This window comes from Galleria mellonella, unplaced genomic scaffold (genome assembly GCF_026898425.1).
Source record: "Galleria mellonella isolate WM207_F2 unplaced genomic scaffold, CSIRO_AGI_GalMel_v1 utg159, whole genome shotgun sequence".
Classification (NCBI taxonomy): domain Eukaryota; kingdom Metazoa; phylum Arthropoda; class Insecta; order Lepidoptera; family Pyralidae; genus Galleria; species Galleria mellonella.
The window spans coordinates 2,389,646-2,405,905 of NW_026442004.1; the positions used below are offsets into that span (position 1 = coordinate 2,389,646).

The 16,260-nt window shown below is 31.1% G+C and overlaps 1 protein-coding gene across 1 annotated transcript in view; it reads left to right on the plus strand.

Annotated features, from left to right (window-relative positions):
• The window catches only part of LOC113519045 (peroxidase-like), a 94,550-nt gene that overhangs the window by 9,391 nt on the left and 68,899 nt on the right, over positions 1–16,260 (plus strand). The window contains exon 11 of the mRNA XM_052892549.1: positions 1,405–1,517. Coding sequence (XP_052748509.1) covers positions 1,405–1,517 — 113 coding nt within the window. The remainder of the gene's footprint in view (positions 1–1,404; positions 1,518–16,260) is intronic.

Below are 16,260 nucleotides of genomic sequence, written 5' to 3' on the forward strand. Positions count from 1 at the left end.
TCCAGACCTATCTTACTAATATATCAAAATTATAACTAGATGATATATGTACATATGTAGAAAGATATTTAAGAAAAATTTTAAGAATATAATAGAATCTTAATAAGTGCAAAAGTAACCAAAACAATATAATTAAGATTTTTGTCTTTGTCTGTCTATCTGTTTATTTGCTGTGGCATTACGCAAAAACAACTGCATCAAATTGAACGCGATTTTCTTGCATATATGAATGAATGTATACCTAATATCTAACTTAAAAACTGGTGTATATTTTGTCTAGATACACTATCTAGATGTAATACATTTCATTGATTTACTCGTACTTCTGAAATCCACGCGTACGAAGCAGTGGGTAAAAAACTAGTTGTAAATATTAATATTTATTTAATGAGAGTCAAAAGACTACATGATGAAACACTTGACTATGACTAAAGTAAGATGATGAAGCTCTCAATAGCACTCAGATAATCAGTAATTGTAATTGTTTATAATTATTATAAGTTTACTATTGTAATCTTTGAAGGAAACAATAAAGAGTCTCTATCTATCTATCTCAGGATCTTAGCAAAGTTTTAACTAATTAAATAAATAAAAAGAAATAATAAATTATAGACAAATAATCATTAATTTGGTGAAATAACAAAAAAAAATCAAAATAAATTCCAAAAACTTATTTCTACGTTTTCGTTTACGTGTCTACGTTTTATGATAATTTATAAATATTTCTTACATGACTGCTTCAATTCAATCGACCATTAAGCAGTTTAATATTACTTAAGACTGTTTAATTAATTGATTATATTGAATGAATAAATGTATTTACATAAAAATGTGTATTGAAATAGATAATGAATAATATTACGTCTTAATAATATTTTCTAACAAATCGAGATTCAATTTTTTTACCGTGAAAATTGCTGTTCAAATTTCGCAAATCTTCACGTATTTACTTGATATTTTGACGTTGTAAATATAAAAATATACGATTCCACTGTACAGTACAATTTTCACAGAGTGAAAGTTGGAATTAAAACTTTTTTCTTTTATGTATTGAATATTCATTTTGACGCGTAATTTATTAAATAATAAATCTGAACTAAATAGGCTACGTTACAGTACAGAATATAAGAAATTAAATAAAAATTGTGTAATGAAACATCTTTATACAAGTTTTCATCTTCTCTTTATAACATATTTATAATAGATTTTAATATATCTTTTCTCCGGCTATTTTAAAATAATGCTTTCTTCCTGTTTTGGAATAAGAGTAAATGTTTTCCGAGCAGGTGTGATGTAATATTACACCTGTATGTGGTGGGAATTCAAATGCGATGGAATTCGAATAACCATTCGGTCCGTTGATCGCTGTTCAACAATGGAATTGACGTTTTTAAATATTTGCAGCTCAATTACATGAGATCAGAAAAAGCAATATGGCGCGGTTTGCATGTGACAACGCCGGTATCGAATTCATTCAGCCGCGCGCATTCTACGTTCCAGGCCATGGTCACCAGTACGTATTTGCATTTTATTTCAAACTAGCATCCCGCCCCGGCTTCACACGGTATTTTTTATAAATTAACAACAGCCCATGTTATTGAGGGGAAAGAGATTGTTAGTAATGAGATTTAATAGGCCCATTACTAACAATATACCATAAGAATTTGACTTTCATTCCCCCTGGATACGATCGTGGTAAGTTTTTAATGAATTCATCATGATCGGCTTTAATCTCACTTGTTATCCTTCAATGGTACTACGCCAAGATATGCCAGTAGGTACTATAGTTTTCTATAGATGATATAATTTTTAAAAATTAGATTAGTTTAGGTATAACCATTTACTTAGAAAATAATTATATATATATGCTTGTTACTTCATAACTTCCATCAGCTGTAAACAAATTAAACGAACGAACGAAACGAAAAAAACAATTTGGAAAATTCTTTTTTTTTTATCTTAAAAGATATATGTACTTACAGATTGAATGAATTTATAGAAATTTTAAGTTCACTAGTTAAATTTTTAGATCAAAATACTTGATCTGGACACAATTAAAATCGTTTTTTTTTAGGGACACAATCTTTAATTATTGACAAGTGCAATTTCTGTCTAATTTCGGTGAACTTTTTTGGTTTCGAGTCTTCAGAGAAGTTGACATCCTCAACAAGTGTTTTATAAAATTCTTCTTTCGGGAATATCGGCTTTTCTAGGAACTCTGTGATGGTCCCCCCCCCTTTGCACCCCTTATAATAATTACCCTCTTAACTAACCTACACGTGGGAAACCTACAAAGCCTAAGAAAAGCCTACGAAGGCTTTACCTAATGAAATCTATGAAAATATAATGAAAATCTACCCTAAAGAAAGGCCTAACACCCTCAATATAACCTCATACCTATATTGCTTTATATACCCCAAACATCCTATGAATCATATAAACCCTTATAATAAACTTATAATATTGAACAGATCTTATAGTAGAACACTTGATCATCTGGCCAGATAAATAAATGTGTGATCGTCTAGTAATGTAGGACCCGTTGTGTGTGTAATAACCAAAAGGTTCTTTAATTGGTATATGATAGGAGTTAAATAATGAAGATGATTGATAAGTCTTTAAGGATTAAGAATAATTAATTAATTATACTCATAATTCATGTAACTAGGAAGTAATATTAATTTAATAGTAAATCACAGAATAACTGTAATAATAAAAAAAATGGGGGGAGCGGTCGGGCCCCTCACACGCCCGGACCAGTGGAAGACTTTCCAACTATCTATAACTCTTCCTCCTAAAAGGTAGGGAAGGGTATTACTATTTATTAATGCACTCTGATGGTAATAAGGGCATGAGTATTCTCAGTTCCAAACCAAACATAAGTACATTTACTTCAACATTACAGTGGCTCCACCAGCCCCACGATGCTTCCAGTATAAATTGGTGTTTGCCAGAGGCAAAAGGATCGGAACTGAAATCCCAGGATCACTCCGACACGAGAGCTTACTCATGGGCGATGACCCTTTCAGTCCTATATGGCGACATAGAGATCACCCACTAACAGTACGAAACTGTTTCCCAGCGTCACCCTGTTACGAGCTTACTCAATGGGGGTTTCCCTTCGGCTCCACAAGAGATCAGACCAAGAAGCGAGATCACCCAGACACCAGAACTTACTTTGTTGGGACATAACCCTTCGGCCCTATAATGTGACATTAGAGATCACCTGTGAAGACAGTCCGATAGAGATGAAGATTTGTGTGATAGGGGATACCTTCCACACCCTGGAATTGGCCAAGCCATATAATGTTGATAATTGCTATATCATAACATAGCATTGTCAATTTAATATTATTTACTTAATACCAAGAATACTCAAGGTTCAAGTTAAATCTGTTGATTAGGCCGGAGCCTAAGAACGAGTAGTCCAACCCATAGGTCGAGAGCTACTAAAAGTAATGAGTGCTATTGAATGAACTATAAGTCCAGTCAATTATATATAATATTATTGTTGATTAACCACATTGTGAATTAACCAATTATTTATTCAGAGAGATATATCTAAAGGAACTATAAGTCCTTTAAAAGACACTGATTAATCACAAGTTAACAACGTCTCGTGAAATAACCAGTTGGGTTTTCTATAAGTTTGAGGACACTAAGTCCAACAAGCTATTATTGTGTTGAGAGTAATAGAGATCTTTTGTAATATTTGTAGAGGTTTGATTAATCACATTGTGAAATAATCAGATTAAATAATTATGTAGCTTTATAGAGAGGACTATAAGTCCTAATTGGTTGTTGTCATAAGTACTGATAAACTACACATTAAAGTGCCAGGTCAATTATTATATATAGGTATATAGGAAGGACAATAAGTTCTATTTGTGTATGTTGTAGTAGTAGAGGTAATATATTGCATAATTATAATGTGAAAGATATAGATTAAATATATATTTGTATAGAAAGGACAGTAAGTCCCATACAATTTTTGTAGCTGTACTATAGTTATACTATATCTACTACCTTTTAGTGTCTTAGTAAACCTATTTACTAAGAGGATTTCTCAGATAAACAAGTGTTTTAGTGTTTAAATCATCATGATTAAATCCCTAAGAAATTAGGTCTTTAAATAATTATCATATCATTTAAGTGAAATTTCTCATATAAATAATTCCAATATTTCTCCTACAGTTATTATAAAATAACAGAAAATTATATAAATTTTCTATAGACTTAGATATAGAATCATAACGTGTATAATCTCCTTTTGTTTGACATCTGTCACATTAATGACGTATTGAATGACGTATTGATGTATTGAATTGAATTTTGATTATCTATCACAACTGTCAACGTAACAAATACTAGCAAGTTTGTTTATTTGTATTTGTTTAATATAATTAAATATAAAATCATCATATATCAACCGTAATATACAACTAAATTATCAGTGACATAAATAATCATGGTTTACACCAGAAATAATTAATAGTATCCAGTAATGCTGCAGTTTTATATTCATATCAGTAGCCAAGCTTACTTTCAAATTCAAGAATGAACAGAAGATTAGAAGTTTAACATTCTTATTGCAATTGTACTTGCAATAATATATACATACAGTACTAATTCTCAAGAACATTCCTCAAATACATGTGTGGTGAAGATTTTCCCAATATGCTATCTATTTGATTTCTAACCTCTAATGTAAATTTATTAAAGAAGTAAATAATCAGTGTTAGTGTTTGCTTTATTAATATTTAAAGTAATTGTCCTAACTTGATATTAATAGGATAATATCTCCTTGGATACAGTCTGACATAAACATATAACTCAATAATTAAATTTATAAAATACTAATATTATATTTTACTACTTGTATATCTCCATACTATTCCCATAAAATATTCAAAACATGTATATTAAATATAAATCCAGTAAATATTCACTAATATTAACCCTGTCTGAACTTGTCTAGTCAATATAACATGAACAAACAACACACATATAAACCTTATCGCCATGACAACTTTCCTCCTAAATATGAGTAAAATACATAACTTATACTTGTCATTTAATACTAATTTTATACTGTACCTCATACCTAGTTAAGAATAACTATAGTCAGAGAATCCTTTAGTACATTTATTACCATTAGGAAATAAATCCACACCCATAATATCAGCATAATTAAATATTATTAGAAACCAGTAATACATACAGAATTGTTATTATCAGCTTGGTTACTACAATAAAATCAATATTAAAGTTTATAATAAATCAAGACAAAATATCTATTTAAACAATACAGGCTTGTTTACCATAAACACCCCACAGTCACATGAATTTATCTAGTAACACAATTAATAATGTATTAAAAGTATTACATTCACATAATATCACTTGCAACAGTTAAGCTGTCTCTTTGTACATCTGGTGTAAAACAAATCCCCACATGTAGTCATGGATAATCAAATATAGACTAAGAATCATTAATCTGGTCGACCGAGTAATGGTATAAAAACACATCACCATGAAGCGTTAAGTATGAACAGATATTCCAAACCAACACTGTAATAGTGTAATAAATACAAATATTTCATCATCATCATCGTCTCAACCATCACCAACCCACGACTGAACACAGGCAATTTCCACCGACTGACACAAGGAACGGCCCCACAATACACATAAAACAGTCACTCCAAACAATGGAGGTAGCCCACACCGCACTTGCATTTACAGGGTCACCACTCAATAACCCCTCTCTCTCATCAATGGCTGTTTCCCCAGCAATGAGACCAGACCATAGTCACTTTAGTCTATTATCCTCAATAAATAAATACTTTATAATAACTAGATATGAAACTAGTTAGTATTGTAATAGTTCAATAGTTGATTCAATAAGTATTTTCCAAAACTGGACAATTAGAACATTGAATCAAATTGATGAAGTTCTATCAAACGACCATATAATTGGATTTTGTATATGAGTAGAATAACGTAAGTACGTAAATTATATTGATGTAAACTTTGTTCAAATGTGATTGCATTTAACGATATACGCATTACCTAAAGGTATATGGACTCGACTAAATACGTATTTTAATAGTTGTTGGGAAAAATATTAAGTATAGACTTTGCCTGTGATCACAGTCAAAAATCTAACTACGTAGTAATAAATGGAACAAGCTCACCGGATTCTCCAGTCTTCTATTGATTAATTTCACACACTTAATATAGTGATACACTAAGATCTCAAACCCCTTCATCGAACCAGTCCCTCCTAGATCTATATCCTAGTTATTTTTTTTATTTTATTGCACAGTTCCTTAAAACACGACTCCCGCGCCATTTTTTTCTTTTCTTTTTCTTTTTTATTGCGCAATTCCTAAAAAGCGACTCCCGCGCGCCCGCCGATCTGCCGTCTCTTTTTTCTTTTTTTTTCTATTCTTTCTCTAATAACGTCATAGATTATGTCACCGAAGGGTAGATATTTCAATAATCAGATTTAGCCTATTATTCGAACTGAACTTTTCTTTAAATTCAATTTAATTATATGTTAACGTATTTTGGTATTTTATATTAAATTGATTATCGAATTTATAAAACTTTAAAGGCTCTCATAAACCTTATTAAACTGTGTTGTCTGTATCTTTTTTACACCTGATGATTAAAAGGTAAACTATAATTTGGTTATATATAAAATATAATATATTTTTGTTTAATTTATTTAATTTTCTTGTGACATCCACTACACTTTGGAAACACATCAAAGGAGTTTCCCTTCTGTGTCAATATTTCATATATGATAACGTCTTCTCTGTATACTATTGTGAACCTTGACTTTGAAGTTTGTTTATATTAAATAGCTCAGCTTTCGCAGCGGTCACCCATAGGAACCCCTGTTTCTTTTCTATGTACTTATATGGTATTAAACCTATTGTACTATAGGCGAACCGTCACAACTCGGAAGTTGATAGCATAGTTTCAAAGCCCACCAAAGTTGGATTGGGATTACGTATACTAAAAAGCACCCATATTGGTTGACTAAGATAAAGAAAAACCTATCTATCGACATATGTCTATATGCATGCACAACGGAAATTTAACAAACATAGTGTGTATTAAACAATTAACATAAGTTTTAAAAATAACGAAGCTTATTTCCTTTTTCATCCCAAATATGCTACATTTCATAACAATTGGGTAAGCTGTTAAGGTACAAAAAGGTTACAAATAGACTTGCTTTTACAATTATTACTAGTAGAGATTATTTAACAGAAATTTAATTAACTTCTTTTTACTTACTTTTCCTAAAGAAGACTTGAAATATTATAAAATACGTATATAAAAGTACGAAACTAATGTAGGTATAAAAATAAATTACAACTATATTATTAGCGTAACCTATTCTATGAAAGCCAATTACGAGGTTTGTCCGGAAAGTACGTATAAAAGTTTTTTAAAAATTTTATTTTACAATTATTCAGGTAAATCAATTTTATCCCCTTCAAAGTACTCCCCCTGTGACATAATGCACTTGTGCCAATGCCGTTTCCACTGTGAGAAGGCTCCTTGAAAGTCCTCTGGTTGTAGGTTTCTCAGCTGCCCCGTCGTAGCTTTTTTTATCTCATTTATGTCTCCCAAATGCCGCCCCCGAAGTACCAATTTGGTTTTTGGGAACAAGAAGAAGTCACACGGGGCCAAATCCGGCGAATAGGGGGGTGTTCGGTCACCGTAATGGAATTTTTACTCAAAAACTCACGGACAACAAGAGAGGTGTGGGCAGGGGCATTATCGTGGTGAAGAATCCAACGCCCCTCTCGCGCCAATTCTGGACGAACTCGTGCCACACGAGCTTTGAGGCGTCTGAGCACATCGACGTAGAATTTTCCATCAACTGTGAAGTGGAAGGACGTCCTGAACGTGGGTCATCTTGAACGCTTTCTCGGCCCTCTCTGAATCTTTTTAGCCACTTGTGGACGGTTGGTTCCTTCACAGCATCATCCCCATAAACTGTTCTGAGATCGGCAAAAATTTCACGGTCATTCTTGCCGAGTTTCGAGAGAAACTTGATTACGACGCGCTGCTCTTCAACGGAAGCGGGCTCCATGCCGACGGGGTTTCGTTAAGAGGTAACTTCACAGATGGCGTGACAAGCCAGTTCGCACCGCACGGCAGTCAGACCAGAACTGAAGCATTGTTAGGGACATAAGGAAGGGGTCCTGCGCTTACCTGGCCTCCCCACTCCTCTTTCTCGCATTCCAGAACACTTTTATACGAACTTTCCGGACAGACCTCGTACATTTTAGGGACGTTATTAAATAATTGTAAATTCTTGTAACACAAACAACATGTGAAATTGTTCTATTTTATTATAAAATTGCAAGAATCACGTAATAAAGCAAGAATCATACTAAATATATATATAATATTTTGTTATTACAATATTTTTAGAGTTCAATGACTTGGCTACGTTACTGAACAGAGTTTGTTTTTAATTTCTTACAAGTTTTATTATGCCCCAAACTTTGCGTAGGTTGTAGTTTATTTATTTAAGTACTTTTTTTATATATTTATATCATTTTTATGTACTTTTATTTTCTTATATAAAATGTGTCATAATTATTATACCAAAATCTTAGGCCATAAACTCTTATTGATTAAGAAAGATACGTCAAAATTGAATCAATTTTTCATAAATATTTTTTTTTATATAAATTTGTTTTATTTTTTAGATATTCCGAATTCATTATTTTTTATGAGTGTTACGCAATATGTACTTTTCTTTGAAATTAACTATTATAAATTAATTTTGACAATTCTTTTTACAATCCATAAACTCTGTTCAAATCAAGATTTAGATTCTTATTTTTACTAAATAAAATCTTGGTTCTTTATTGATGTATATGCTGGAATTATAAAAGAAATCCGTCTTATATTAAACAGTCAAGTGTCTAATAAATATATAAGAATTACTTACCTTGTGGTTCACTTAAAATATCACCAAAAACATGGCAACTACTCCTATGGGGTAAAATTCCTTTTATGTGGAAGGGCCTATGTTCAGCAGTGATAGATAATGGTTGATATAATATAATGAAGAATAACTTGATATTCTTTTCTGATAACTGATTTATACAACAGCATGTGAAAACAAGCAAAAAATGTATGTAATCAACTGAAGCAATAACTCAAAATATTAACATGTCAACAACAACCTGTTGTTGATATGTTATTGTTGTTATTGAGACGTTGATGATAGTGTCCTGACAGGTGGTGGCATGGGGAACCGGTTTAGTAAATTCCTAAATGATGGCTGGCTCAACGGTCATATTCATAAACGAGTGATGCCTGTAGATACTGATTTACTCTGGTCACTGCAACTGATTTATTTTATTAATTTGTTCTAATTATATGCTTATATTTTAAATTATATGAACTGATACCGCTTAGTTGTTTGTTCAAAATTTATTTATAATTTATGTAATTGTATTTTTTGAAAAAAACGTCATTTGAATTTCTTATTCGTTCTTCTTGACTGAATTTGCGTTTCGAATGGACGGTAGAATCATGAAACAAATTACTATTCAAAAATGCTTAATTTTAAGTTCACATGAATAAAAATATTTATTTCTAACTTACAAGAGAAATTTCAGTTACAGTTATTACTATGTTCTAAATAACCTAACCAACTTTGGTATACGCTTTAACGTGACGATACATTGTACGGTTTTGCCTAAATGGTGTTTAAATATCTGATAACGCCTCCGGCACAAGTTACCGGAGATTGGTAGTGGGACAACATGGCGACATAACTCGATTTCCTCCGTAGAGAGATGCAATATTGTTTCGGCCACCAAATAGTTCAGTAACATCATCTAATAAGCTTTCTTAGTTGTTAACAAAGACATGAGTCACTATTGTGTAAATGTTGTTATCTCTCTTAGAACTTTACTAGAATATTAAAAAAATATATATAGTGATATTTTTTTGCAGAATAATGGTCTCGGCCATCATAAATACTATAATAAATTATTAAAGCTATTTTAAATCAGTACATGTAAACAAAATTAACATAATCCCAAACTACGAGTAGTACTATCAACATCAATAAATTACGTAGTTCCAACGTAGACTACTATTTTGTGGTTTTATTCCAAATTAAAGAGTTTTATTTCACATTTAATTGTTGGAGAAATTTTTGCTCTAACGCTTAAATGAGTCACCAGTATAATGGAATGGTAGAATGCAATTACATGCAGACGTCCCATTTATTATTCAGGACAAGCTGGCTTAAAGTACTTTAAAATGAAACTAAGAGTGAATCTATAATAGGTAGCTTCTGCGTCAGAATATTTTTCATTGTAATTTAAACTTTATGTTCCATGTTTAAATTTAAAATACTGAAATACTGAATATTTACACAACTCCTGGCGAGTACATGTGTGATTGACAGATGCCTTTTTCTCGTATGTTATCTGTCATGTATTTTTAAATTTAATTTTTATAAAATGCTGAAATTATACTGCAATTGACTTTAGAAGCAATGCTAAGAATTTACTATATAGAAGACAAAAACGAATGTATTGTAGTTAGAAAGCCAGATCACATAACTCTGCTTCTAAAGGATATATAATAATAAATATCTATAAATTTTACAATTAGAAACATCGTTCATTTTTCCTGGAACATTTGTATAAACCTTTAACAACTGTAATTATTTCCGATTATTCCTTTAACAAACTTCAGAATAATTTTACGTTTTTAAATAAAAAAAATGCTATCATTTGGAATTCCAGGTAACGTAATCAGAAGCATTGTCGACTGGTATCGTTTTTACAAACGATTTTACTTGGTTTCCTCTTTTTCACCAATTTTTTTATTTCGATTTTAAATTGCAACGTTCGTGAATAATTTGGTCTATTCTCTGTCGCAATATGTGATTTGTTGCTTTTCATATTTGTAATCATACACTACTTTACTAACTATATAATTATACTAATTATATATACATATACTAACAGAAATCGGACTATTTTATTTAATAACAATTTAAAACAAATTATTTTTGAAAATGTATGAGTTACTCTATATATCTATTTTTATATAGTTTATTATATGGATGGTCACGGAATAGCAGAATATAAATACTTTATTGAGTACTAATTATATAAAGACAAATTTAAAAGATATAATTTGGATGGTCCGAATTAGGTAACAAATAATATTTTTAGCAAACTAACATCTCTACATTCTTTTATTTAATAAGCATAGTTTGGTGTTGATGTGTGCACAAGCGTGTATTTAATTGGCTGAGCATGATTCTGGGACTTTTCTGTAATTATTTTGAAGATTTTTAAAATATAGTACATAGTAGTTTTTAATGGTTTTGTTTAATTTTTTGTGTTTCCTTCACTTGCATTATACATTTGTGCAAACTTTAGTGACTCTTAAATTATTATTTAAGTGTATAATTATGTATTGTTATAGCTATATTTTTGTCTTAAATAAATAAATAAATTTTTTTTCAGAAACGTACCAGTTGCCTGTTCTCAAATACCAGGACCTAACCTATATGCATGGAGAGACAATAACTGCGAGAGGACAGATACAAAATCAAACTATATGTCATCACACACTAAAAATATTTATTCCCAACAACCTTATGCAACTAACAATTACATCTCCATTTTCAATACCTTATTTAATTATAAACCTAATTAAATATTCCCATGAATATATTCTTATATTCTATGTATTTTTAGTAAATATTTTAAGGAAATAAAGAATAAAACAAACGGCTTTAAATATAATTACACAATGCCATCTAGCCCCAAATTGTTACTAAATTTTATAATTTTAGTTTATTTTGTCATTAATTTAATAATTTTACTTGCTTTTTTTTTATAACACAGCATGCAGCTTTCCTGATGATAAATGATTATCGCCGCCCATAAACACCCGCGATATCAAAGAGATTTCAGGTATGTTTTTAGGAAGGAATATGCTGTTTTTTTTTCAGTGTCGTATCTGTTCGGAAATAATACTGCTGAGAGTTAGTTCTATAGACTATTAATTAGTTACATTTGCTATTAAATTAGTGGAAAAAACCAAAATTCCAGAAGCTTGTACAAATCTGCATGGGTACCTCTGGCCCATTCATCTTTTTGCTAAGCAGCTGCTTAAGCACAGTTGTCCTTAAATGACGTGACTCAGTTTAAGAAGTGACTTATAACACAAAAATTTTAGGGTGGAACCATAACAACTTATCAATAATAATAATATATAAAATGTATCCAGTGCGGCGCTGTATATTTTGTGATTTCCATTCATGGCTATAGACAATAGATAAATTTGCAATAGATGGTTATCAGCTTGTTTGCAACTCTTTGCCCAAAAACATACAACGCAAAACTGAAAACTAAGATATCCTGTAATTTCATTATCATACCCCACCCTTCCAGACAAGACACAGGTATGTAATCTCAAGTGCTTTATGGCAGAAACACGAATGGAACAGAGGTACCCGAACAGATGACTTTTGTACAAAGTCTCCCTCTAGTACTCTAAATATTGATCTCATGAAAGCGAATCAAATAAATATCAAAGAAAAAAATTTGCAAAAACAAAACCTTTGCAACACTTTTTCTTACTGTACTTTCTACAAAAAATTGTGCAAAATCATCAAAAATAAAGTATCTTTGATTATTTTGCTCCAATTTATTAATTATCAATGCTTCACCAAAGCTTCGTAGAATTCTGTTATGGCATCATGCGGAAAAAAACCGCGACTGTAAAATTCTTATTGCGTATTTGCTCGAAACCATTTGACTCTTCAAATAAACGCAATAAATTTCTAAGAAATTAAAATAAAGGAACGTCGTTTGCTACTTTCTTATGTATTATGTATGATTTAAATTTATAATATATATATATATATATATATTTAAATTTATAATATTATTCCCTTACTCAATACCTGACTGCCTAATGCAATCGAGTTTTGATCGACTTTTTATTTATTTTACCTGTTGTTCCTTTTTTAACTACAAGTATTTGTCTAGGTTATGAAAATCGGAACACAGTATGTAAGTATAGCAACTTCAGGTCACTGACACCTTGTGAAGTTTGACAAAGATTATAATATATATAAAGAACGTGCCTCTCATTTAAACAGCAGTGCTATTGCGGCTAATAATAAAGTTCATTTTAGCGTATTATTTTGATCACGTATCAATTTATATGATAGTGTTAGACTTACCATTCGGGATTTGAAGACAAAATTTAGTATTTAACTTATAAAAACTCTGATGGCTCTTATAAAAAAAGTATCAAAGTGATCAGGTAATGATAAAACCGTGATGAACAAGAGAATAAAAAATTGATTTGCATAGTAGCCCACATAGTAAATTCAGGAAAAAGGGATTGTTAGTAACGGAGTCTAACTACTCCGTTGTTAGTAATATACCCTATATTTTATTAATAGATGATAATGGAATGGTATACCCCGCCTGCGCTAATGGTATACACTGGCGGACACTAATGAGGCATAATAGGTGAGTATGAAAAGGCGGGTCAGTTAGCCCATCGTGATGAACATACCTGGAAATCAACATGATGGTTTCCCCAGGGGACCACGTAGAGGTCGACCTGATAAGGTATATTGCTAACAATGGGGTAGTCTGCATTATTAACAATTCCTCCCCCTCCAATATAAGGTATTCGGTCAACCTACACGCGATTCCTCTAGAAACAATCGTGTTTAATTATTGTTACTTTCGGGACTATAGGCCAATTGACCTGTTTCTCTTACTGGTACCCTGCTAATAAATAACAATGTCGAGATCACTCTTTCATTTTTTACACATTAAAAAAAAATAAGTCAATTCCACTAAGGCATAGATAGCCATGGATCAAAATCTATTTTATAATTCACCCGAATGGTACTAATTATGTATATATGTATTTAACATAGTATTTTATATTTACTATAAAAAAAATTTACATTTTTAGTTCATTATAAACAAAGTATCTCTTAACGATTCTTGCTTTCTGCTTGCTTCATCTCTGAAATCTAAAATCTGAATTATCTGAAACCATGTAACGTATGTATGTACCGCATCCAATTTTACATAGTAATCAAAATTCTAATAATCAATTTGATTGTTAGTATTAACATTTCTATCGATTAAAAAAATATACTCTTTGTACAATATATATGACAGATATAAAAAAAAAAACTCGATAACAGCTTAATCAATGCATTCTTTAAAAGTGCGCGCTTATGTCGTGTGCCATTCATGACCGGCAACTAATAAACCTTGGTCACTTGTATCTAATTGTAACACGGAAATTGAATAAATAAAGTAAAAATGTATTTAAAGATTATTATTAACTTGTAAATATCCATTAAAAAGGAATTATTGAATATTCCTACTAAATGAGGAAATAAATATTTCCATGGGTGCGTGTGGCCATAAAAATAGTTCACGTACTTCATACTCGCAAATCATAATCGGCTGCCAACTTCATCATAATTGTTATATCATATTATTTTATTGTAAGTACTTATATCACACTTGAAAAGAACTCTGTAATGATAAGAGCTGAAATATCGTTTCCGTCACACGCTATACGCGAAATGACAAATGATGTACAGAGATAGCTTTTTTAATGGATGATAAAAGGAATGATAACCCCGCTCGCGCTACCGGTATACACTGGCGGGGCACCAGTAAGGGATGATTGGTGAGAATGAAAAAGCAGATCAGTTAATCTATTGTGAGGAATTCAACGACAAATTTGTCATGATGGTTTCCAGGACAAACCGCGTGGAGATTGACCTTATAGGGTATATTGATAGCAATGGAGACTAATCTCCCCATTACTAACAATCCCTTTCCCCCTAGAGATAACTTTAGGATAATAACGTCAATATATTGAAGGAACGTGGTGTATTTAGTTTTCATTCCTTAATATTTGTACGGTATTTGAACGACTCTAATATTCGAAATAGCATTTTCAAAATTTCATAATTTTTCATCATAAGCCTTGCCTAATGCACCTCACACTGCGTGGTTCTGGACGTGGCTTGTAAAACTTTCTTTCCTCGTCTACTACTATTACGTCAGTTGATTGTCTGGAAAGCCACTTCCAAGATATTCAGTAGTAATATAATCTATTGTTAAAGTTTAACATTTGACATCACTATTACTATCTTGCTATTTTTTTTTTCCGCGTGGCACAGGCAATCAAATAGGCTATAGAAAATGTGAGTGAGAATTCATGTCGGTACGTGCCCAATACGCGTTTGACCGTTTTTTATTCAGTTATGAACCGGGAGAGATATTTTCGACTCATAAACGGCGAAATGGGTCAGACAGGACCTAATGTCGTATTTTATTATTAAAAGCATTGGAATAAACCTCGCATATTTAATGTGAAGTTCCATCACTGTCGGGCAAAAAATCCGAGTTTGATTTGGGACAATTTTTAAATCCACCCTTTTATTTTTTATAAACGCGAACCCAAAATAAGTAAACGTTTTATTAAAGGTCAATGAGATTTATTTATTTATGACGTCATTAGCTTTTGTTCACATCTTATTTTGTACCTAATGCAAAAATAGTAACAGATTGATTTTTTATATAAAATATTTGTAACTTATTTTTTAAATTAATAAAATAATGTGTTCCAGATGAAATTTATACATAACTAGCGATTCGGCCCGTCTTCGTACGAATAATTCGAATTTTCTAAAATAATATTTGCCTTTGTTACTCGTTGATAATTTAGATTTCTGTAAATGTAAGAATTATTAAAATCAATTAAATAGTTTTGGAGTTTATCCATTACAAACTTTTTCTCTTTACAATATTAGTATACATTAAAAATTGTAATGTGCTGTATGAGATTGTCACAAATGATCCTATAACCGGTCGGTTAAGGTGAAAAAGAAAGGGAAAAAAATGAAAGAAAAATATAAGAAAAGGAGGTTAAGGGTCTCATTTATATTCTGCTATGGGTAGCATAGTATAAATAAGTTTAAGTACGGATTAATGTTTTTTTAGTTCACGTGGCCGAAGTCGCGGAAAATAGTTAGTATAAATATATGTGTTGATACAAGCAATATCTTTTGAATAGGGTTTGATGATTCTTTTTAATTCCATAGGTTTACTATATATATATCATAAAGATCTTTTATAAATTTTGTTGCAATCTTACTTATTGTATTCTATGAAACCGTCTTAAATT